This window comes from Pipra filicauda, unplaced genomic scaffold, assembly GCF_003945595.2.
Source record: "Pipra filicauda isolate LSUMZ 115617 unplaced genomic scaffold, ASM394559v2 scaffold118_size2161507_pilon, whole genome shotgun sequence".
Taxonomy (NCBI): Eukaryota; Metazoa; Chordata; class Aves; order Passeriformes; family Pipridae; genus Pipra; species Pipra filicauda.
In genome coordinates, this window is record NW_024103640.1 from 1,897,261 (window position 1) to 1,922,740 (window position 25,480).

Consider the following 25,480-nt stretch of genomic DNA (forward strand, 5'->3'; position numbering starts at 1 on the left):
TACAAAGCAAATACAAATCTGGCCTGTTTGCAGTGAAAATTTTCCTGGGTTCTGTGGCCACACTGAACACAGCCTTTAACCAGCTGGATAATCTCTCCTTGGAGCAAATGCACTGGTATAACTGGCTTAACTGGTAGCAGAGGCATGATGTCAGTGCAGAGCACCCCTGGATCTTTATCTGCTTTGAGCCACTGAAATTCCCTAAATTTCACAATAGTCACAAAACTCTGAGACTTTACTACACGGATTTATGTTGTCAGAGAGTATCTTTAGAGTTTTTTTGCTTTGGAAATTAAAAATGCAAAAAGACAGTCCCAGGACCTTTGAGTTATTTTAACTGATCCAGCACAGTCTCCAGAACAGCAAGTGAGTAAAATTTGTGTGTGGGGGGGTTTAATTAAAAAAACATGTTCCAGTTCTCTGACATACCATCAAGTTTCCATTCATCATGAAATAACTGAATGTCATCATAGTCCAGCAATATTCCAGCTTATTCTGTGGATTGCTGTGGGATGGTATGAAATGAGTGTTTTCTGCTTTCACTGAAACCCAAGGGAAGCTTTCAGGCTGACTTAGAGAATTTGGGTTTCATACCCTTCTCTGGATTGGTGGAATCCTTTTTCCTGAACTTTTCAGTGCTTTTTTTTGGCATTCTCTGCCCTCACTGTGTTACTGCAGACTTAAGGGGTGGGCTTTTTGGAAGATAAATGGTTAATATTGGTTATTCTTCAAAAAATACCCAGAAGGAACAGAACTTACATGGCATGGCTGGGGAGGATTGTTGTGTAGGATTGTGCTGATCTTTAGCAGGCACAGGTGGCTTCCCAAGGGAAGTAACTTTGAAATGTTTGGGAATATTTGATGCAGTAGACGACATAGGGTAGGGAACAGTCCAACAGTGGGCAAAATAACAGGTTTGGGACTGTCTGACCTTAGCAGAATAACTGCTAAAACACACCCGTTTGTTGGGCTGTTCTGTGTAATTAACTCTGAGTTCGATGTTCAGTCGTTGCTGTGATAGTTAATAGCGCATCAAACATTTAGATCAGCTGAAAACCTGGGAAAAGGTAAAGCTGAGGCTCCTTATCTTTGCTCGGCCTCAGTTTGTGGGCACAGTGCAGAGCGGTTAACGCGCTCCCGCTTGATTAATGCGCTGTGCTTATGTCATGAGGGGCCGCGTGACGTCACTTGTGAGCCCCTCCTCCCCGCTTGGGTCGGGACCGAAACGGGGCGGACTCACAGCTCCCGTGACGTCATCGTGACGTCGCGCGGGGGGCGGGGCGTTGCCGGGGCGACCGGACGCCGCGTGCGGGCCGCGAGGGGGCGCCGCCGCCGCCGCTGCACTGCGGCAAAGGCGGGGCCGGCGCGCGCCGCGGGCGGGAGCGCCCCGCGCCGCCCCATTGGCTCCGCCCGCCGCCCGGGGGCGGGGCCTCGTCGCCCGCCCGGCGCCAATTGGCGGGCACCGCCCCCCCCCTTCACGGCGCTCCCGCCCTCCCCGTGAGGGCGGTGCCGGCGGGCGAGGGCGCGGTGGGTCCGCACCGGCAGCCCGCGGGTCCCGCTCGTCCCACTCGTTCCCCCGCGGAGCCGCCGCCCCGTCACGGCCTGAGGAGGAGCCGCGTCTCGTCCCGTCCCGTCCCGCCCCGCCAACCCCGCGCCTGGGAGCCGCCAGGTAAACCCGGGGTAGCGCCCCAGGGAGGCTGTCGGGGGTCCCCTCTCTGAGGGCGTCGCACGAGGAGGCTGCTGCACTTGTAGGGTCTAGACCCCGGGACCGGCTTTTATTGTTTTCGTTTGAATACCTTCCGGTTTTTAATTTCGGCGAGCTGCAAAGTTGCTGTCGTTCCTCATTCTGCAGCATCACTTCGCTGCGTTTCGGGGCTGTGGATGGAACCTCGTGCCCGTCCCACCATCTTCACCTTCCCCCAGGTTATTCTCATAGGAGGAGTAATTCTTCATTTTTACAGTAATTATTTGCTTTAAATAGTAATAATTTTTTTTTAAAAGTCGGTCTTACATGGGACGGTGCGTTTCCGTAATGCAAAGCAACTTCCTGCATAATGAATTAACTCTTAGGAAACCTTCGCACCGCTTTATTTAGAATTCTGAGTATTAATAGAAATTCCCGTTCCCGTGTGTCTTTCTATATTGTGCGTCTGAAATGAGTTGGTCAGAGTTAAATAATTCTGCAGCTGTTTTCCCTCCCACTTCCACAGCTGAGGAAAGGGTTAACTTGAGCTTTCCTTGCATTAATGGGACGGAGAGAATCTGTAGAAGTTGCTTTCTCTCGTAACAATACGATTTATTACAGGCTTTTTGCTGCTGCTCTTACAGTTCTTGCGTGAGGCAGAACCCTGCGTGTGTCTTTAACTGCATTTACAACAGGATTTCCTAGAGGCCAAAAAGGCAAATGTTAAATACCAAGTATAAAGCCGCAAAGAGGAGTCCTGTGCCCTTTCCAGAACATGAATAAAAATATTTAACTTCTGTACACTTGCAGTTAAGTCTCTTCTTTCATTTGTCTTTGCAGTAATAGGCATATACAAAACTGTATTTTAATGTGCAGAATAAGCAAATAAAATAAAAATATATGAGAGACCAAGAGCTGATTCCCTGTGAAGGTGTCACCACGTTTTAGGGCACCTGTCATCCCTTCATGCCTGGCTTGCTTCATGCTCACAGGTCTGATGTGGAGGAAACTTGTTACCAGTGAAGCACTCAAAATTTTTCCCTGTGAATTATAGACTCAAAACTGTTGGAAAATAACTGCTTTTCCTTTCTTTATTTGCTTTCCCAGTGTAATCATCCCATAGAACTAGTCCTCAGAATGGTGATTCATGGATTATTGACATTGCTGGTAATTTTACTCGCATTAAGCTTATTTTACGGTGTGAGACCAGGGGATTATAATGCTCCAGCATTGACTTATCTCATCCAAACATATTTTTAAACCAGCTGCATGAAGTAGCACGAGAAGTCAGCTTTGTATTTTATAACCCTGGAGGTTTGCCACTGGTGCTGACCTGGCCTGGCCTGGTTATTTCTTCTCCTGACAGCAGATATGGGAGATATTCCGTGGCTTAAATATAATGGGTACTGACGTGTGTCTGCACACTGATGGTGAGAAGTCTCCACCACAGAATCACCACAGTGACACCGCTTGGAAGTACAGCAGGGTGAGGGATCAGGACACAGTGACTGCAGGGAATGATCTGCCTTTGTCTCAGAGTGCCATCTTGGTTGGAAAGTTTGGGCTCATGTAACCTGGGAAGGAGTTTTGTCCTTTAAAACTGGCTATGTGGTGTGTTTTGCAGCAGATTTCATTTAGTTAGAATTGTTGTGTCAAATTGTCTTCTGTTTCATGTCTCTTTTTTTTTTTTTTCTGTAGGAAACCCAAGAATTCTCTTGGTAGGTTCTGGGTTTTTTCTTTCTGATTTAATTCAGCTGCTCTTTTTAGAGGATGAAAGCTTACACCTGCTATTGTGATTTCTGTTTCTACCAACAAAACAAACAAAGAAAAAGAAGTGCTGAAAGAGCTTCTAGAGGCAGAAACAAAATCAGGGCTATTTTGTGTGTTTTAAGCATCTTTTCTTTTAGAAAGTGGGTGATGCAAAGGAAACATCTACGTGTAGTGTACTTTTAGTAACAAGTGATCCCTTAAATCTACTACTATCCCAGTGTATTTTCTTTCCAATTCTCTATAATACTTGTTTTGTCAGTCAAAAATTTGTGTGTGGCTTTTGAGTTCTGTTATTTATGTGATCTGTTTAAGGTACTTCAGAAAAGGTCCAAATGGCTTTCCAGGTATGAATCCTTACTAAGCTCTTTGGCTGATCCTTGAACATGAAACTCTTGGTTAATGCCTGCAGTTCTCTCCCAGCACATGCTGAAACAGTAATTTGAGCTTTTACTGTGTTTTACTGTTGCTATTTGGATAAAGAAAAAAAAAAACCTCTAAATATGCTTTTCTTTCAAAATAGCAGAGCTGATTTTTTGAGGATGTTTAATACTGTCCATATATGCTTTGTTCTGGTGTTCAGCTTGAAGCTGAAGGAAAATAAGGGTTTTTTGGAACTGATAATCCCAGCTAATCAGGGTTTAAGAGTGCCTTAGGACAACTCAAAAGCCAGGTCTTCGGGATGAGAGTTGAATAATATCCAAGTGTTGTGTTTCCTGACTCCAGAGTATTATTGGTGGCCCTCAGCTGGGTGCCCTGGGTTGGGTGCCACATAACTGCAGTCAGATGTGCTACAAAAGTGGGCAGAGCAAGAGGAGAGCAAAGCTGAGAGCAAAAGGAGAAGCTGAAGATTTAGGAGGAGAGAGAACTTTATTTGAATGTGATCAAATTTTAAATATATCTTAGGCTGCCTCTGAGATTTTGGGAAGCCTCTCTGCTGTATTGGAGGGCTCAGTGGTGTGAATCCCACCTGGAAACAGAAAACTCAGAGGAAAGGCAGGTCATTCCTGCTGCTCTTGGGTTGGGATTGGAGTGTTTTTCACATCTGCTTCTCCCTCAGGGTTTTGAGAATACATCAGTTTTGTCAACTAAAGCCTCAGTACTTGACTGTAAAGACTTCCCCCAGGAATTTTTGAAGTGCTGCAGGTAACACAGCCCAAGCTTCAGCAAACCACGCAGTGAGAGTTGCTAATAAGTCTTTCTCTTGTAGGCTTAAGTAGCCAAAGATGAGTCGTGGATTGTCAGAAAACAATAACTTCCCCTATGACAACAACCAAATGGTTTTGGATATGATCCTGTGTTCCCTCATTGGGGTTCCTCAGCCTATCAACTGGGACAGTGTGGCAAGGCTGGTCCCAGGATATACATCCAAAGAGGTGAGTTCACTAATAAGAGAACTTGTGTTCTTTAAGAAATGCTTTATGGAAAACAAAATATTTTGGGGGGGGGAGGGAGGGAAATTGAAGTTAAGGGATTTTTGGTTCCTCAACTGATTTATACCTAAAGAATCAAATATGTTAAATGAGCAGTAGATTAAAAACTGCATTCTGCATTTTGCTTCGCTAGAACTGATACAGAATAAGAATAAAAATTCCTGGAAATGAAAAATTTAAAAAGTGGAATAAAAAAAAATAATTTCAAATTACATAGCTAGAACTTTGATGAAAGGATGCCAGTACCCACTAACCTCATGTAGGTTTTTAGTATCCTAACTTGCAAACCTCATAACTTTCTATGCTGTTTGTTACAATTGTAAGGAAGTAGGAGTTCCAGACCTCTGTTAGGTAGTTAAGAGTTCAGTTGCCTCTTGCTTGATCCTGGATTTTTCTTTCTTTGGTTGGAATAGAGTTGGAAGAACCTTGTACTTCCATACTCTTTCTGGATTGCTGAATTTCCTGGCGGAATGCTTGTTTTTTTAGCAATAATTTTGACTTTTTCATTGCTGAGAGAGGAAAATGTCTTCTGCCCTTGTGATTCAGCAAAGCTGAAAGAAAACAAGCCAGTGGTTTTGACTTCCTTGCAAACATAATCAAGAGTGTCAGCTCACATTTATAGCATTGCTGTAACCTTGGATTGAGAACATAAAAATGAAGGATTGGGAGTAGAAGCTTCTGTGGAATGTTGCTGCCTCTCAAGGGCTTGGGAAAGTGCTTGGGGACGTCTCTACTGTTCACCTTTCAATATGCACAAGTACCGTGCACATTAAGCAAATAAAATAACAATTCAGGGAGCTCTCTCCTCGTGTTAATTAATATATTTGATTAGTACATGTCTGTTTACTCTGCTTTAAAAGAACTAAGTGTTTCAAATACGTGGAGTCCCTGTGTAAAGCAGTTACATAAAAGCAGAGAGAGCCATTTACTTGTTGTATACAGTAGACTGGCATCACCACAGATTTGAGACATGAATATCAGAAGGATGTCACTGTGTTGCCCCTGGCCTAAAGGGGCAGGTGGCACAAAGCAATGCCAGTTAAATCAGCTCAAAATAAATAAATCAAACCAACTGCTTGAATAGAGCCCAACACCTGTGTCACAGGAGCATCACCTGTGGAATTAAGTAGATTTACTTGTAAGTGCAAATTACCTGTGTGTAGGACTCTGCTGAACCAAACCCATAATTGTATGGGTACAAATTAGAGAATGGAAAGACTTTCTAGTTCTTCAAAATAGGGAATGGGAAGTTAATAGAACTGCAGTGGGAAGTGAGAATTAACAGAACTGCAGTGGGAATTGGAAGTCGATAAAACTGCAGTGGAAATCACCGGTCCCTTTTGTCTGAATCAGAATGGAGGTCATAAAATTAAAAAAAAATATTATTAACCAATTACTATAGCTACTTCTAATGATATTTGACCATGTTTGTGGTGAAAGAACGAGTTACAAAATGAGAATTCAAACTCTCCCCATTCGAAGTTTCAAAACTTTCCATTTTGAAAATGGGGCTTAAAAGCGCAGCGTTTAAGGAAATTAAAGTTAATTCAGGTTCTATCTAATTTTTTTCTCATTCTGTTAGAGTATTTAATTATGGTAACTCTTTTTTACTGTGTATTTCTGTACCTTCCTGATACCACTCCTCAACTAGGAAGCATTGTAAGTTTGATATCAGTAACTGTTCCCTTGTGGGAGATACGAAATACAGTGTCCATCTCAAATCATAGTTATTACAAATGTACTGAAAGCTACTGCTTCATTGTCCTATCATTTAATCTTGTGACAGTGTGCAAAAAGGTTTGATGAGCTAAAAAGCAGTGGAAGTTCACCTGTTGACAACCAGTATAATTCCCTGATGGCTGCTGGTGGGAGTCCTGTGGAATCTTTAGCTACGTACATCAAATCCTCCTTGCTCGATACACAGACAGAGTTTCAGGAGCCTGCTATTGGGCAGGATTCCATTACTATAACTGGTATGTTTTTAGTCATTCTGAAATATATTGGCTTTGGTGATAATCAGTATGTGCATGCTTTTCTGTCCTGAGTGGTAGGTCCACCCAGGAATAATAGTTGTTCATCCTTGGAAAGTTAAGTGTCAATATAATGTGTACGTGAAGGCACTTTCCATGAGTTTAGTTTGAGAATCGATGCTTGCTTGGGTATTTTTAATAACTTGTCCTTCCAAAAGGCACAAATCCTTCTGCTGAATCCTCTGTTTAGGGTTTTTGGTGGCGTGCTGTTAAACCTGCAGCCATTTGCAGGCACGTGAAGCAGTGTTATTAAAATAACTAGAGAGTGGTGTGTGGAAAAGCTGCAGGAAGCTGAGGAGGTGATCCCTTCAGGGCAAACCTTTCTCTCCCAGCTCCAAGCCCTGTGTTTCCCATGCTGCTCCATGGCAAGATGGCTGTGTAGGAGTTGGAGAATAATGCAGCTAATTTTTGAAGCAAGACAGTCTTGTGATGACATATAACATGTCTTAGTCAATGATATGTCCCAGTAATAATTTGGCAGAAGAGGACGAGTCCTAATAGTTGTAAATTCAATCACAGCACATTTAAATATTGTTAAGAATTCCTTAAGTACTTCTGTCAGAAGTTGTAATTAAATGTGTGATAGTTATTCTTTCATTTTCATTAGAGACTCAGATGTTTCAGTGCCTGCAGGACTTGATGTGTTGCATGAGAAATTTGCTTCGGTAATGAATAAACAATTTCTGTGTTAAAAATTAAGATCACAGTGAAGCACTTAGACAAAACATTCTCTGTTCTGATGTCCTTCACAGTGCTGCAGCTTTCACTGTTCTCTTGGCAGCAGAAAAACAGCTGTTTGAACTTTGGGGGATGAATAAAGTGTTTTTAATAACTCTGATCAAGGGGTGATACTGGAAAACTGTACATGGAGGGTCTAGACTGGAAAAAAAACCCTTCCAATCAGCTTTCAATTATGTAGTTACATGCATGATGTAGAATAAATGCTGCTGGCACCCACAGGTGCCTATTTATAAGATTAGTGGCTTCCCAGGAGGCAGTTAAGGAGCTGACTCTGCTTCTAGAACTCCTTAGACAATTAGTTCATGTTTTCTTTTTAACAAAGTAATACATGTAATGAGCATTAATGCAGTTAAGTACACGAATGTCATGTTTCCTACTACTAGATCTTAGCCTGAGATTATTCTCTGTTTTCTTTGTGACTTTGGATAAACCATCTGCCCTGTTTGTATGTAATTTGTTGATATTAAATCAGGATAATTAATCTTTTTTTCTCACAGGCTCGAGTGAACTCACCTGCTTAATATTTGGGTATTTCAGAATTGGAGATTTGAGAGAAGCCTATTTGTAAACATATTTTGCTTAATTAATTACTTCCTAGTGCATTTTTTCCACATTTGCTTATTGTAAGGGTCAAGAATTTTGGGCCTGTTTGCATTTGTTGGTAGTCAAGACTAACAGCAAGAAAAAGCAAATCGGGCCAAACTCATTTTGAGCTGGATTCTGCTTTTGACTGAGTTATAAAAGCTCATTTAATACTTGCTAATTGTAAGGCAAACTGCTGTTCAGTCCCTCTGAATGCATTTTATGGCAGTAAACAAGCATATAGGATAGCCTTTTACCCAAAGTATTTATTAGTAATTTTCAGAAGTCAGTCAAGTCAATCAATCTTAGGGGAGGAAGAAAAAAACACAGGAAGCAATGTGTGGTGAAGTTGCCTGTGTTGCATATTATTATCAGCATTATTTCCTTTGATAAAGAACTTCACAGTGTCCAAAATAAACTTCTCCATATTCACAGACAGAAATCCTTCACACCATGTATTTCCCTGGTCCCTTTTTGTAAAACTCTCCCCTTCCCTTGCCTTCCAAATCTCCCCCCTCTGCTGCCTGCAGTGGGATGGCTGTGGCTGGACCAGCCCTTTCCAGGGTTTTCCTGGGCTCTCTCAAGTGATTCTTCCCCTTTTATTAACTGTGTTCCCTCTATTCTGGCCTTACTGAGCCTTAACTGGGCAAGGCCTCAGGCTGTATCTTTGAAGAAAGTTTTGTTTCTTCTGCCTCTGGTGGGATAATTTTGTTTTCCTGAAGGGCACAACTGCTGGGTTCCATATCATTTTTGCTGTCAGTCTGCTGTAGTTATTTAGCCATAAGATGAAAAGGTCTATTTTAATCTTCTTCAGAGGAGTGCAGCCTCTTACGTTACACAAGAGGGAGAAGATGCTTCTGGAACTCCCAAAAATCTGAGAGAATGATGTAATCATGGAAAATAATGACTTTATGGGTTTTCATCAGGGGAAGACAGAAATGTGCCCTTCCATTGTTTAAAAAGCAATCATCTTTCTGACCTGTAAGCAAGATTATTGAAATTCCAGATTGCAGTGATTCATCATCACAGTGAAGGGTTTTTCATTGTCTTAACCCCTGACCCAGATTTGGTGACCAGACCTCCTGGACTTCACTGGGTTTTGTGTCCCCTTTTCATTGCTTGTGAAGACAACCTATTTGAAGTGCAGCTGTCCCTTAGTCCTGGAACAACCTCCATCTAGGACTAGTCAGATCTCGTGGTCTGCTTTCTTTGAGCCTTGTTTTGTGTGATCAGCTGGTTTAAGCCACATGTGTGGAAAACCTTGGCAAAAACACCTCTTAAGAGTCTTCTGTGCTTCTCTTTGGAAGGGGCTTAATTTCAAAGCTGACACATTCTGGGTGAGAGGTGGAATTAGCCTCAAGTTGTTATGTCCTGGCAGCGAAGCCTTCTGGAAACAGAAGTTTTGATGTGGCAGAGTCTTAAGACTCACATGCCACAGAGCAGCCAAGGAGAGCTGAAGGAATGGATTGTATTCCCAGACGGAAGTGCTGAAGGCTGTGAATCCTACGCTCTGTGTTGAGACAGGACTGATGTGGATTTGTGGCCAAGTGTCTGGGCAACCCAGCAATGCTGCTGGTGCGAGTTCCCAGTGCATGGCATTCAGAGCAGGAATTTGGGTTGTTTAGTAGCCCTTGTGGAAGCAGATTTGTGGCTTGCTGTGTCCCATTGCTCCACCGTGGCAGCCGCACTTCAGTTGTGTTTCCAAAATGCTGAAGAACAGGTGGTCAGGCATTTTTGTTCTAATGCAACCCCTTTTTTCCTTACATTTTGAAGGAAGGCCCAGTGCAACCTCCACAAGGAATTCTTCTTCAGAATCTGAGAAAGGTCCTGTACATAACAGTGGAGAAAGCACTGATGAAAGCCAGGGGTAAGGAGTTCTTTGTGTGTTTGTTGTCTGGGGGATCGTAGAACTGACAGAAAGATGCCTAAAGTGCTCATGCTCTTCTACTACCAGAAAGAGAACAACTAATAAAAAGGGAACATCCTGCTAAATGCTGTAAGAAATTTGGGAACCTTACATTGCTACAGAAATATGAAGAGTTGGCTTGAGAATGTTTTGTGTGCAATAGGGATATTTATAAATCTGTCCATTGTGTTCCTCTGGGTGATTGATCACTGCTGTGGCAGGAATGGGAAACATAACCTGGTTTTAAAAAGGAATGAAACAAGACTCAAGCTCAAGAATGTTTGATTTTTAAAAGTATTCTAGGAACATAAATTTGTCCTATGTAAAAGCAGGAAAAAGAAGATGCAAATGAAAAATTTTACCATGAATTCCAATAGCCATGTGTGTCACTTTGATACCATCAACATTCCTGTTTTCCATCCTACATGAGTACACGTAGAATAATGGTTGGTTGAAACCTAACACTAACCATCTTTTTGTAGAGACAGCATTTACTGATTCCAGCTTTGATATTAAGAAATAGCCATTTTAATATACAATAAACCAATTTAATTTCCACAGATGAAAATTGTTGTTGTAAGCAGTTTTTGTCCTTGGTGCCTCAGTGACTTAGGCATGTATGTATATATCTGTCTTCTTATTTTAAGGAAACTAGAAAGGGAGAACAAACAAGTTCTCCATGTAACTCAGGTAGCATCCTATAACCAATAATTAATCTTCTATCTTCTGTCCCTTAATTGAATCACACAGAGGATATGCATCTGCCTTCTCCCCATGACAATGCTATCCAACAATAGCTTCTATTAATAGCTGTTATTAATATTAATAACTGCAATTTGTTTTCCTTATGGTGATAAAACCCTGTTAAGTGACACCAGATCCAGAGCTGGGGAGGTGGTTGCTGGGATTTGATGTTACTGGCTTGAGGTCCTAATTTAGTTTGTGGCTTTTTCTTTTTTTTCTTTTGAGGCCAAATATGGTGATCCACGTGTGTGACGAAGCCAAAAGCCTCAAAGAGGATTTTGTGTGCCCTCGAGACCTTTTGGTGTCGGAGATGAAGTACTTTGCCGAGTACCTGTCGGTGGACGCCCAGCGCTGGGAGGAGGTGGACATTTCCGTGCACTGCGACGTTCACATCTTTGACTGGCTCATGAAATATGTCAAAAGGAACACCAAAGATTCTGAGCTCAATGAAATGCCCACTTTAGGTAAAAAAAAAACCCCAAAAACAACGTGTGTAGTGCATTTGTTGTGGGCTCGCTGTGTTCTGTGCTAATCGAAGATGGTGCAGCTCAGCCCCAATCTCTTTGTTTCTGAGCGTTGCAACAGAGATCCTCTGGTGATTATAGGACACGTCTCTGCTTTTTCAGCTTTGAGGAAACATGCTGAAAGCTGAAGCAGTAAAAAAGCTCTCATTTTTGGGATCTGGTGTTTTTAATTAAGGCTCCTCAGACCTGACCAAGAACAGAGTGGTAGTTTTAAAATAGACAGTTGTTGGGGTTTGTTTTGTTCCTCCTCTGCTCAACAATTGCAATGTTTTCTGTAATTTCCATGCAATCTGATACAATGGTAGAAGAGCCTTTGCCTTTATGGATTTGAGGCGAGTTTTTAATTTTTTATGAGCCTTTCCTACCGTTTTTTAAAATATAACTTGCAATGCAAAGGTTGTGTTAAGAAAATCTCAACTGGGTGTGATGGCTACAGATGGAAGTTAATCTTGTTGTATCATTTTTTTAATCATGATATCCCTATGAAGCCTCTTTTTCCAGTTTTAATAAATTCCAGGTTGTTATAGTTGTACTCTGGCCGTCTAAATGATGAGCCAAAGGTTTGTTTCTTAAGATGGAAAATGTTCTGTGTATTGGAAGATGGAATGACAGGTTGATTGGTAAAATGATACTTCAGGCAGATACTAAATGTGCAGAGGGAAGGGTGTGATAAATATTACAAAAATAATTAATGTAAAAAAACCCCAACCTTTTTGTTTTCTTTTAGAACCATCAAATGTCATATCAATTCTTATTTCTTCAGAGTTTTTGAAGATGGATTCATTAGTAAGTATTAAGAAAGGTTGATCCTCTGCCACGAGGGCACAGTTAATTACCAGGTGTTTACCAGCTTGTTTGTTGTGCTTTGGCTGTTACATAAACAGGGGGTGCAATGAGAACATTTTGAAACTTTTACCACCTTTCCTATTCAGTGCAGTAATCCAATATTTGTGGAATCTCAGTGCAATAAAACCTAAAGTTATTTCTAAATGTGACAGTGGGATCTTGGATTTGCCTTCTGATGGCTCATCCAAAGTAACATCACTAACTTACTTCTGATAGTTTCATCAAAAAAGATTAGTAATTAAATGATTATCTACGTTTTATATCCTTTTTCCCCTTGAACAGCACTTGTGCAATTTAGGATCTGGTTTTTCAGCTCTATATAAGTAATATTTACTGATTGATTGTTAGATGCTTGTCAAAAATCCTGTCACTGGGGGGACCCACAGCAAAGTGTTTGAGATCCAGGCAATACTATGTATAATGTGTGTTATGGTTCTCCTTTTACAAGCACTTGGAAGGTACCACTTGTTGAAGATGAAACACTTGTGGAGTCTTGGTCTGTAGAAGCTTTTGGAGGAGAACATTAACTCAGTCACGTTAATTCAGAGTCTCCTTTAAGCAAATCTGAGACTTTTTAAGTTGAACTGAAATAGTTTTCCAAAACACCACACTTTAAAAAGTAAAAATCTTGAAGCAATTACTATGGTTTTTTTGTCTAGAATTCCTTAACATCCATGTTTCTGTTTTTCCTAGGTAGAAAAATGTATTCACTATTGTCACAAAAATATGAATGCCATTGTAGCCACCCCTTGTAACATGAACTGTATCAATGCTAATCTTGTTACACACATTGCTGATCTCTTCAGGCACAATGAGGTGGAAGAGCTGAAGGACAAAAGAGACAAATTTAAGAGGTAATTTTTGCTCTGTAATACACTACTGAAGTGCTGCTGAGCTTTTGGATCATATTTCATAACAGCTAAGCCTGTGGGGTTTGAAATTATATATATATATACACAATTTATATTCTCATATAATGTATCTTTAATGCAGAATATCACAGTATGACTGAATAATTTTATATTAAAATTATGAGCAAAAGGAAAGACCACACTGGGAATGTGGCATGGACAAATTATTCATGAATTCTCACGTGGCAGCCAAGGTCAGAGCAAGGAACCTTTTGTGGGATGACATGCTCCTAATTGGTAGAGAATAGTTTGGCTTCAGCATCCCGAGAACTTGGATGTTTAGACATAGAATTTGGGATGACTGGAAGGCTGAATAGTTGTGATGGAATTCTGGATCATGCATGAGGATTCCAGCTTGGTCAGGATCAAGATGAGGGCTCGTTACTGCAGTGCAGACTGACAGAAAACAAGGTGAAAGTATGAGAGGATTTTAGTCAGTAGGGAAAGACATTATAACTTTTAGAATTAAGTGTAATTTCATGGCAGTATTCACCTAATAAAAGGTCTTCTAGTCCAGGGAGAAGCTGACAGTTTATATTGGCAAGTAATATAATACAGGACAAAAAATCAAAAGACCTCTTTTGTCACATCTGTGGGAAAGTAAGAGATGAACAGGATAATTTAAAGGAAAATTATATTAAAAGTTAGGTTCTGAGAGTGACTTCACTTATCAGAATGTAATTAGTCTCACTATACATAAAACAACTTTCAGTTTTTTCTAATGGGTAAGCTGTGTTGCTGTCATTAATAGTAAACTTTTCTGCAAGAAGATTGAGAGACTGTTTGATCCAGAGTATGTAAATCCAGATTCCAGAGGAAATGCAGCAACATTATACAGGTATGGCCTTTTTATGTTGGGACTTCAGCTGCGAGGACAGTCCCTGTGTTGTGAGGTCCTGCTCTTACTCTTTTCCTTCTTTCTCTTTTCTTTTTTTTCTAATCTAGGTGTTGTTTATGTAAAAAGCTGCTAACTAAAGAAACTGAAAGGAGAATTCCTTGTGTGCCAGGAAAAATCAACATAGATCAACACGGGAATATTGTCTATGTTCATATAAGGTAGTGACTGTATATATATAAAATATTTCTTCAACTTCATGATTTTGGGTGATTTTACAAGTTACTCATAAAATGAATTATACATATGTTAAGAGTGTATGAAACATCTCAACTTCTTGTATTACTTAGCAAACCAAAAAAAAAGGGGGAGATGATTATGATGATGTACTTCTGAAATTCATTCAGCAGTGCTGCTGCTGCAGGGAAATGGAGAAACTGCAGCCATGATTACTGGGAGGGCTATTTTGGGTGGTACTGCCTTAAATAGAAAATACTCAGCTAATTCTTTCATCAGAGGATTTTAAGATGTGTGTAGTTGAAGACAAATTAAATTAAAGGCTGCATTTCTGTTTGTTAGTGAAAGGTAGTTCCACCTCTGCCAGCACAGAAAATCCAAGGAGTGTTTTCTAGACTGACTTTGTACTGTCAAATCTAATATTCAACCTGCTTAAAGACTGCTATAAATAAACATTGCCAGTTGTTTTTTTCTGTTCCAAAGTATTTGTCAGAGGAGCTTCCAGGACCTATCCTGGATTCACTTGGCACAGATGTTTAATTCAGTCCTGACTGTTTGATCCACGGTTGTGAACAGCTGGATTCTCTTTTTAATGAAATCAGTACGTGATCAGCTGCAGTTTCTTTCCTCCTTATTTGCTCCTTTTAAGAAAAATGTGGGAAATTAACAACAGGAGACCTTTCTCTTTAGATCTGTTTTGTTCAGAACAACCAAAACAGTTCCATATCAGCTCCTGAGGCAACCTGTATTTGGTGTCACTCCCAGCAGTTATTCCAAGGTGGGGATTAGTCTAAATAGAACCAAATCTTGTGACCCTGTCCTGACCCATCAGGATCATTGGTGATTAGCCATCTAAAGTTCATTAATTGTATTACTTTCCTTAAGCTGTGTGTAGCTGCTCTGCAGTTCCTAACAGATAAATGTGCAGGGCTTTAAAGTTGCTCAGAGGATTATTCAGGTTCTAGCTGTTTGCCTTGTGGTACTCATGACTGCTTTTTTACACTGAATTTGTTTACTGAGAAGTGATCCTGGTCACTAATGAATTCAGGCTCAGGAGCTAATCCAAACCCATCTTTAATGTCTTAAAAATAGGTTTCTATTTATTGGTCCTCTAGTGGTGCCTAGAACTAACTTCCAGTTGGAAATCCTGCTCTCTTAGCCTAGGTCAGGTGTATATATAACAAAACTGGTTCACACCAGGGCTCCTCCTGAAGGTAACATGCTCCACTGCATATTCTCCTTTGAATTCTGAAGAGGTATGTCTCATGTGATCACTAGGAAGGAACAAAGTCTGTAGTTTTAAGATTAGAAGTGTCAGATGTGTACACTCATCAAGAAGACACGGTCTTGTGTTTTCAAACTTGAATTCCTAACTAAGCAATTGCTGCTGTGGTGCAGATATGCAGAAGATATTTAGCTTATAAATAGAAGATGTTTAGCTTATAACTTTGCAGTATATGGATTTTGAGATGAATCAAGCTCTAATTGTTATTAGTGACTTGTGGAAGAATAAAGGCTCTTCTGTCATGCTCTGAATTTAATAATGACTAGCTCACATTGTATCCTTTAACTCTGCTGTAGATGTTTCACCAGTGGAACACACATTGTTCTGTTCCTTTTCCACCTCCCTGTGCTGGTGGCAGGATAAAAACAAGAGTCACGACTCCGTATGTGACCTGACGTTTGGCTTTTTCAGAGACAAAACCTGGGAAGTCCACGAGTATTTAATTGGCCTTCACGAGGAATTGAAGTCTTGGAGGGACGTTTATTGGCGCCTTTGGGGGACTGTCAACTGGTTGAGCTGCTCAAGATGTAACCAAGTCAGTACAATTTCACTTGGGCTTGTGGTGGGTGGCTTTTGGGGGGTGAGGAAGGGATCAAAGCAGTTTGGAAAATACGTGCTAGTAAAGCTTGGTGTATGTTCTTTATAGAGCAGAATTTTGACTTCCATGGATAATCTTACCTCTCTCTCTTTTTTTCCTAATGTAGTCTTTCCTGTGTACTGAATTCTCCCATTGCCAGTACCATTCCCAGCCAGTTCTTTATCCAGGTGTAGCCAGTGCTCTGGGCTCAAGTGGGACAGGAGTGTATCCCTGCTGTAACCAGAAAGTCCTTCGGTTTGATCCCACAACCCTCCCAAAGGTACCTCAATACCAGCTCACTTGTAAAAGAGCATAATCTCTGGCAGGGGGGCAACAGTGTGTTATGAAAATAAATCATTTTTCCAAATGAAAGGCTGTAAATTGTTGTCAGGACCTGGGGACACGAGTCCAAAAGTTCAGCTGTTGATATTGAACTTACTGAAATCAGTTCTTCCCATTAACTCCCGTCTTTGATCCTCTGTCTGTGTATCCCAGGGCTGCAAAGTGAGGGATCACATGGTCGAGTTACCGTCAGGAGATGAGGATGGGGATGCTTTGCCCTCTCAGACTACTCAAATACTGAATGATCTGCTGCATCATAGAGATGTTATAGTTGTTCCTTTCACTAAGGATGAGAATAGGTAAGAACACTGTATTGTGTTACTGAAATAATTTGGCCTTCCACACTGTGTGCTCGTTGCATTTGAGTTCTCTCCCATTTTTAAGTGAGTCATAGGACTTTTTAAAGATAACTTGGTTTTGATTGTTTAGTTGGAAATTGAGAAGAGAAGAATAAGTACTTTTTCCTTTTACGTTTCAAGTCATTCAACCTCCATAAGCATCCACTCCTATCTTTACATTTTAATGTATTGTTATCAAAATGTTATGTGGCTGACGTGGAGGTCTGTCTTCTCTCTTGATGCGTGATGAGTAAAGAGAGACTGATCCTGAAGTTGTGAAATAGAAATATTCATTTTTTTTTATGGATTTCTCTCCACACAGTGATTCTGGTATTGGGCTGGGTGATGAAAAAGGCCTTGAATGTGATGTGCTTGTAGAGCCAAACACTCCGTGGGGTCCCAAAACCGGAGAAATCAACGCTGTGAGTGCTGACTTTTTTTTCCTTCCCTTATTTCTGATAAGGAAGATTCTTACAAAAATACTTTGAAGAAGTTGTTGGACAACTTTTAATAAAAAAACCCAAACAAACTCATTGTTGGAGGAAGAAACACACCACTGAGCATTGCAGGATAGCACAGATACAAGAGACCTGGTTGCTGAAAAGGCAAAACTTCTGCCATGTCTGCTGGAAGTATTTCTGTATATCAGAGGGAATTTTCTTTGTCTGTGCTTTCTACCCCATTCTTAAACTGATGATATTTAAGGATCCAGTCATACTTGAAAATATTTGCCTCGTTATGTATTTTAAAAATTGCTGCCTTGTTTCTGCCTACTGAAGATCCATAAATAAAGAACAGTAACTTGGGTTGTGTTTTGGTTGAGGGATTTTTTTCCCCTCCAAAATGTTACTATAACATAACACTCGTATTTTTGAATTCCACTCATTTTTTTAAAAAATTCTAATTAATATTAGTTCTTTAACTTATATCCCTTTCTCTCTCTTCATGACTACAGTTTCTGTCTCTGAAGAACTGGGCTTTACAGCTGGTTAGTAAAATATTTCATTAATAATTTTAATTATTTGGTCTTCTGTACTAGCAGAGAACTAGCTTTGACTTTTGTCTTATTTTCTAATTAATTAGGAAAATGTATTTTCTTGCTTTTGCTTTAATTTGGAGGCTGCAGAATGGCAACACTTCTTACAAGAAAGAATAAAGTGTGTGAAGTACTACTTTTTTGAACTTGTTAAGCTTTATCATCTCTCATGGACTCCTAGGCACACATTATCACTTAATTTAGATATATGTGTATATTCAAACAGTGTAAACATCACATTAATATTTCCATAATTGTGTGCTGATGGAAACTGTTCCCTGGGAGCCCATCTGTTGCAGTATTGTAGTTTATGATGATAGAAGATAAAGAACCAAAGGTACTGGGAGGAGTTCACAAAAACCAGCTATTCCAGACCAACTTGCAATAAATTATGAATGCAGATAGCTCTGGTGTAATCTGGGTGTATTTGTAGGGCACTGCAGTTATTTAATTACTGTACTTAATTAAGTAATATCTCAGCGTTTCAGACACTTTGCAAGATGCAGCAAGCCTGAGCAGAACCCTTTGTAAACTTGTATTTTCCTGTGTTCTGTAATTAAGTGGCTTGCTCAGACATCTACTACCATAAGAAATTTTCTTATTAATTAGAAAAATAGTATAACCAGCAATACATTGGATTTTAAACGTGGAATCATACAATAGTACAGGTTGGAAGGGATCTCTGCTGGTCATCTTATGTATTCCTTCCCAATTTCAAAGTTAGGTTCAACTTCCAGGCTATACTGCTTTGCCAGACTTTGCTATACTGCTTCTCCAGCCAAAGATGGAGATTCTGCACCTTCTCTGGGCAACCTATTAAAATGTTGGACCACTTGGAAGAAACAAAAATTAAAATATCTAAATGTTTTATGCAAAGATTTGAAAATCCTTTCTCAACACTTGAGAGTTGTGTCCTCAGACCCAACTGTGCACACAGTTACCTCACTGAGATAGGGAGCCGTGCTGGAAATCAGCTCCCTCAGGACAGATTTAATCTGTCATTTAATAGAAATCAAACCTCACTTTTAATCTCTAAACTCTCCTCCTGTTGATTAGAAACAGCAATCACTGTTATCTGAGGAGGAGGAGTACACCACCGGCTCAGAGGTCACTGAGGATGAAGTGGGGGATGAAGAAGAAGTGTGCAAGAAACCAGGTACAACAAGACTCTACAGTCCTCCTCTCTAGGATTTAGAGACAGGGATTTGAGGCAGCAAAAGTCTTCTATAAGCAAATTTTGAACATTAGGCATTTTAAAAAAATAAAAACTAATGTTACTTGAATTTTATTTCTGTTTTTTTCTGTGATTAGGTACAAATTACCCCCCTGCTTGGTGCCATCAGAAATCACTGGCAAACAAGGAAAGCTGCAGCTGTTCATGTCTGAGATGTCCTCAGAGTAGCTCAGGAAACTATCAAATGACTTTTGTGAGATTATACATAATAAATGTTGACAGAAAAGGCAGTAGTTACATGACTGTTTTTATATGCAAAATATTCTTTGGGTTGTATGCTGGAATGATTGGGGAATGTGCCTAAAACTTGTGTCTGCATTGAAGATGATCTCTGTAGGATCTAAAAAGATTTTTTGCTCCCTTTTCTTTTTTTAATGTGATAAGGGGTTTAGGAGCATGGACAACCAAAAAGCAGCTTCTCCTTTTCACCCTACTAAAGGGTCACTTGAGTAGAGGCAGTTCTTTGTTCCTTCTGTCTTGACTCAAAGGGATTGGAGTTGCACCAGTCTGTTAAAAAAAATACACATGTTGAATGAAAATTTGGTCTGATTGAGTTAATATGGCCAAAAATGTAGCTTGTATGTGCACTTATTTTTAAATTTAAAGGATTTATGCTGTTGTGTGTAACTACTCTGCATTTTAAATATACCTTTGAGTTCCTGTACACTTCTCATAGAAGAGCATTTGAGTAATGTGTATTAGCATGCCTGCAACACAAAGAAAAGGAAAACAGCCTGTTAATTTACACTTTTTGTAAAGAGATAGAGGGGAAAAAATTCCTCTGTAGCTGTGTAGTTGAGAAATTCCAAGTATCTGTCATGGTATGAATGGATATTTCTTCCATCAGCAGGGAGAAAGGAGAAATTAAAGAAATCCTACAGGCACCCAAAGAAAGTGCTTTCTTCACCTAGTGTTCAGAAAAGGGAGAAGCCATCTGAGAAGGTAAAATCCTAGCTGTGAATCCAGGTTCTTGGGGTGAATTGATTGATGGGGAATTCTCTCTAAGTTTTAAGCTTGATCTTAAAACACACATAATGTGATTTTCTTTCTTTGGTAGCCGAGTTCCCGAGATGCATCTCCATTCATGTAAGTCATTTTTCAAGCCCTTAAAAGCATATTTTAGTATCTCCCTCTTTGTAAGCAGCTACTTGATGACATGGTGTGCATCTTCCTTTTCCCAACCAGTGTGAGCATGCAGCAGAACAAGTGGGATGCCTCCAGGTCACTGAGATACAACCAGGATGCCCAAAGAGAAGATGGTCTGTTCTTGCATGAGTTTAGTTTTCATAAAGTTTAGGATCATTTTCTCTGCATAATGTTTTCTATAAGAAACAGCCAGTTTTCTTCAAATGTAGCTGCTTGGACACCTTTAGGTTGAATTTAATCTCAGACACAGCCATGGGGTTTTTGGGTGTTCGTGTGATTTGTGTGCTTTATTTGGTAATGTCAGCACATAACCTACAGAGATTATAGTTGTGTCATCTCATGACTGTGCAAATAATTTTATTGCATCCATGTGGCATCTTATCTGTGCAGATAAGAGAGAAACATCCACTTCTATCTCTTTCTCAGTCTCTCTGACTAAAATATTATTCTGTTCATTTGTCCTGCCTTTTTTTTAATCTCTCCTGAGACTCTTGTGCATTTCTGCTGTTTTGAAAACCTCTGCCTCCAAACCATTTCCATAGATTTTGATCTCAGTGTATTGCCTGAGGTTGATTCTGGTATTTGCCAAGAAAGCTGCTGAGACTAAATTATCCTAAATTATCCATCAGGATTTAGGATCTTTGTTGTTTAGGATTTTTATAGGAGCTGAAAAGAAAGTTAATTTTACAAATCCACCATCACTCATTTGCGTGTCTAATTCTTCTCTTTGCATTCACTAGCAAGGAAAACCTCTGCTCTAAATATCCTTTCTTATTTCTGACAGATCAGAGAAGAATGTCTGAGATTACAGGGCATTTAATAAAAATGAGACTGGGGGACCTTGATCGAGTCAAGTCAAAAGACAGCAAAGAAGTAAGATTTGTCCTGGTACAGTTTGCAGAGTTGAAGGGAGCCTTAGGTAACAAAAACTAGTAACACAAATGAAAACACCACCTATTCAATACTTAAGCTAAAGAACTGAATTTTAGCAACCTTCATTTTGTCCCAAGCAGGATCTTTTGGTGGGATTATAGTTTAAAATAGTATTTCAACTTCACTGCCCTTAAAAAACCGGTCCTGGAAAATAGGTTTAAAAAAATTCAGTCCTGGGTTGTGCTAATGAGACGAAGTATGCCATAAATTCTTTTATGAAAAGTCACTGATTGCACTGAAATAATGGCAAAACTTGATGATTTTTTTTTCTGGATTCCAGTATGCAGGAGGCATTTATTCCAGGCTGGAAGCTCAGATCAAGGCCTCGGCGCAGGTCAGTGCGCGGCAAAACAACGCCGAGAAGAATGTCAGGTAAGAACTGGAAATGAAAGGAAGAGGCAAAACATGGATTTCAGGTGGTGGTGGTGGGGTGTTTAAAGAAAAACATGCCTTATTTCACACTTTGTCAAATTAAACTGGAGCTAAGAGAGTGGAACTCTTGTGGCTGTGCTGGAAGAACTGCTTTACACCTTCTGTGTTGGGAAGTTCGCTCCAGCTCCAACATAATTTTTTGGCAGAGTTATGGATAACTGGAAAAGTGTTAGCCAAGATTTTCAGCCTGTTCTTTGTCCTCCTTCCAAAAACAAACCCCAAAACCCCCCACACATCAAAAAACCCTACATTAATAATGTAAAAAAATATATAAATACATTTCTTTTGTGTTTTCAATCAGGTCAAAATCCCGTTTTGGTCAAGGCCGTCCCACATAAGGAGTCATGACCACCTTTTAGCCAGAATTCTTTACTGCTTCCTGAAACTCCACTGCACTCTGACATGGAGAATGCACATCTCTGAAAGCTTTCCAGTGACTTATTTATTACTTTAAGCCTTGTAAATTATTTTGTGCCATAAATGAATGCAAATCCAATAAGGTCTGTACTTATTTTAATTGTAAATATCCTATTTCTTAAATTTAAATTGAATTGCCTTTTTTTTGTTTTTTTTTTTTTGTTTTTTTTTTAGGCTATTGTGTTAAGTTGCATAGAAAAGATTTTATAAATCTGCAGAATTAAATTATCAGACTAACTTTATTTATGGGGGAAGACAGAAATATGCCTTTTGGTGTGCCAGAAATACTGAAAGGGGCAAAGCAAGACTACTGAGCTCTGAATGCACTCAGCAGCATTAACACAAGTCTCCTCATGTATTTATGTTGTGTGGTGTTTGATGGTCCATTTTAGGTCGGTCTTCTGGGGATTTGCATTTAAAGTTCATGACAATACCTGTGACTTAGACTAGTTGAAGCAAAATTTTGATGCAGTTCTGAGGCTTCCTTCTGTATGTGACACAGCTCCATCCATCTGAATGTGGGCAGCAGGTAGGGACTAGACCTCCAAAGCTGAAATCAGTGCCCTGGTGATGCAGCTTTGCATCCTGCATGTGAACCACTTGCTTTACTTGTATCTGGAATTAATACTCATCCTCATTCCTGACTCCACTTACAGTGTCTTGTTCCCCTCCAACACCCAGATTTAGGATGCAGAGCAGTTTTATGGATGCAATACCACTAAATATCCAAGCAGATCCACTGTTAATTCTGCATCTTGCAGCAGAGGTGTCTCATTACAAAGGTTTGTGCACGTAGATCTTTTTTTGGGTCTAGTTACTCTCTGAAACCTGCCTGGATAACACTGTTTAGAAGTCAGGTGCACTTTCAAGTTCTGTCTTTGGAGCAATAGAATACAAGTTTGTCAAATCCAGGGCTACCAAAATGAAATAACTTGCCTAGAAAATACCTTGCATATTAACAAAGAAAATGGCAATAATAATAATAATAATAATAATAATGGCTGAATTCAAGGAAACACATTCTGACTTTTTGAAACAGGTAGAAAGAGCACTCAGGGAAAGCTTATTCCAGCTCATGGCTGTACAATAAATTGAGTTTGGAATTAAGCCAGCAAGATCCTGGGTGGGAGGGCAGGGTGGGGTAAGGAGAGGGAGGTTGTTTAAATTCACTTCCCTCCATTTGGGCTTTTTTTTTGTTGTTTGTCTTGTTTCCTGATGATTTTCAGTGGGTGTTAGAAGATAGCAATACTTGAAAATCCTGCTGTCAAGGGGGAAGATTTTTATTGAACCAGTTAAAAATCAGTGTTGTTTGTGTGTTTTGTCCAATGCTGTAGCAAATTGGGAGCCCAGTGAAACCAACAGGCAAAATTGGATATCAGTGGCTTTGATTTGGGGCAGGAGTGCTTTAATCTGTGTCAACTAAATCAGGTTTTATGAATGCCCCAGACCTGTTTGCAAGTACTGATGCAGTTTGAAGCACTTCTAGTAAACACTGGAAAACTGATTGTTTTTTGTTGAAAGTATTCTAAAATCCACCAGGTATGAAAATGCAGTAGAATAAGTGTTTTGCCACAGTTTCGTGACTTCTGATGGAGGGGTGTTCCAAATTCCCATGGTAAACTTGGCTGTGGAAGTTGCAGGCTGCATGTGTGTGTGTGTGTGTTTAGTTTTCATAGAACTACTGACTAGAAGAGAAAGGAAAATTCAGCTGGTTTTGTTCTGTGGGGAAGTGCCAGTTCTACGTGCCAGTATTGTTTTATTCAAAAACGTTCTTGAGCATATAAAAATGACAGACATGATATGCAGTTTATCTCTTTTTTTTTTCCCCCGTACCAACCACCTTGAATTTTTATCTTGTGTTAATTTCGAGAATTTGTCTTGGTTTAATGGAAATAAACATTATTAATTTAAGAAGCGTGTGAGTTTTTTATAGATGCTTTTAAGAACTGAGTTATGTTGTTTGATGGTCTCAATCATGCCACATGTATTTGTGATTAAATTGCAGCATCACAGTACAGGCTTTTTATCTGTCAAGAACAGGATATCATTAAATGCAAAGCTACTCCAAATCTACAGGAACTTAAAAGAATTTTTATCTGCGTCGAGTTTTGAAGCCGGATTAAAAATTCATGAGTGAGCTGCCCTCCAAGTGACCCAAGTATGCAAAATATTAAACTAAGCTGTGTTTAAAAAACCATGTTTAACACTGCCTTGCACTGCCACAGTGCAGATTGCACCATTTAAACAGTCTGTTAAATCTATGAATATTATTATTTGCCGTGATTCTGTTTCTAGAAATTGCTACGTGGGTGCCCTGTGTATGTGCAGGTGGTGTATTGGGAAGGCTGCAGTGTCCATCCTGCTGTCCCACATGGGTATAAACTATCTCCCTGCCCTCTGGAGCTGTGCCTGTTCCCTGGATGCCTAGAGATCTTGGAGAAAGGGGCAGAATTTTGAATTCAGCAGTGAGTCCAAAAGATGTGTTTTGGAGAAATGTGGACATATGGTTGCCCCAGTGTGTGAACAGCGTGGGTGGTTTTGATGTGACTGAGAACACACTTTTCTTTGCCAGAAGGGAATCAGTTTTTTGAAAGTCATTGTTTCCTGTTCTTGCTGAGTGTACCTGTATTGGGGGTTGGGAAACTGCTCCTGTGCATCAGGTGCTTGAGCCATTACGTGAAGGTTTTTTTCTTTATTTCTTAATAATTATGAAATCATTCAGGTTGGAAAAGACCTCCAAGACCGAGTCCATCTTTTAGGAGGTGAAGAAGGCTTCGCTCATGTTAAATTTATTTATTATAGATTTACTGCTGAGTCCCCTCCTGGTCATATCTATAAATAAAACCAGCCAAAGGCTTTTCCAGGCTCGAGGCCAAGTGACTGCCCAGAATTGCTGTGTCCCTGAGGTTCTGTCTTTGAGCATCACGGTGGTGGAGGCTGAGGGAGCCATCAGCAGCTGGAAGGCTACAGCAGCTGACAAAGTCACCCAGCACTCCTCTACTCTGGGAATCACACAGGCTTGGAATGTTAATTTGATGGGAAGTGCTGCTCTTGCCTTGGACTGAGACCCTCCCAGCGAAACAGCTTCTAGAGAGCGGGGTAACAGTGTTGTGCTGCACCCAAGCAGCGGTTCCCGTTCTACACCTGCCTGTGGGGGAACTTTAAATTTGTATTTAGTCTTGCACTGAGTTTATGCACAGGAGTGACCTTCCTCCTTCAACTTCTGGGCTGCTCCCCCACAGGTAACCCCAGGGGGGATCTTTCTGGAGTTTTATCCCTTGAGGTCCCGGGCCCCTTCCCATCTCTGAGCTTCCAGCGCTCCGGGAGGCCCCGGAGGCTGTTGAGGCTGCATTGCCTTTGCTCTCATTTGGAATATCCAAAAAGTAGATCTTCATTAGTGGATTAAGACTTTCCAGCACATGGATGTTCCCAGTGGTCAAGGGGGTTGGTTGCTAGAAGAACCTGTTGGTACAAATGCCAGCTTATGCAGGCTCTGGCCT

At 40.3% G+C, this 25,480-nt stretch overlaps 1 protein-coding gene across 4 annotated transcripts; it reads left to right on the forward strand.

The window, feature by feature from the left end:
* The first annotated feature begins 1,515 nt into the window (after nt 1–1,515).
* Nucleotides 1,516–23,107, forward strand: KIAA1841 (KIAA1841 ortholog). 4 transcript variants are annotated; one of them, XM_027738669.2, is made up of 21 exons: nt 1,516–1,669; nt 4,662–4,827; nt 6,671–6,857; nt 10,011–10,104; nt 11,113–11,351; nt 12,139–12,197; nt 12,951–13,111; nt 13,899–14,006; nt 14,114–14,224; nt 15,937–16,060; nt 16,230–16,382; nt 16,598–16,743; nt 17,105–17,204; nt 17,738–17,770; nt 18,875–18,974; nt 19,900–19,994; nt 20,110–20,138; nt 20,238–20,311; nt 20,983–21,071; nt 21,412–21,503; nt 21,865–23,107. In XM_027738669.2, the coding sequence occupies exons 2-21, from the start codon at nt 4,678–4,680 to the stop codon at nt 21,899–21,901; spliced, it is 2,181 nt and encodes a 726-aa protein (XP_027594470.1). In that variant the 5' UTR covers nt 1,516–1,669; nt 4,662–4,677; the 3' UTR covers nt 21,902–23,107. The 4 variants fall into 4 exon arrangements, with proteins under 4 accessions (XP_027594470.1, XP_027594471.1, XP_039241842.1 ...); XM_027738670.2 differs by having other exon boundaries at nt 13,920–14,006; XM_039385908.1 differs by having other exon boundaries at nt 13,920–14,006; nt 19,903–19,994.
* Nucleotides 23,108–25,480: the final 2,373 nt, after the last annotated feature.

What these genes read in the sequence shown, in the direction of transcription:
- KIAA1841 (XM_027738669.2), top strand. Translation starts at nt 4,678, where the DNA reads ATGAGTCGTGGATTGTCAGAAAACAATAACTTCCCCTATGACAACAAC. An exon ending in TTTTGAAGATGGATTCATTA is followed by an intron (nt 12,198 to 12,950) that starts GTAAGTATTAAG and finishes TGTTTTTCCTAG; the next exon opens with GTAGAAAAATGTATTCACTA. An exon ending in AGAACTGGGCTTTACAGCTG is followed by an intron (nt 17,771 to 18,874) that starts GTTAGTAAAATA and finishes CCTGTTGATTAG; the next exon opens with AAACAGCAATCACTGTTATC.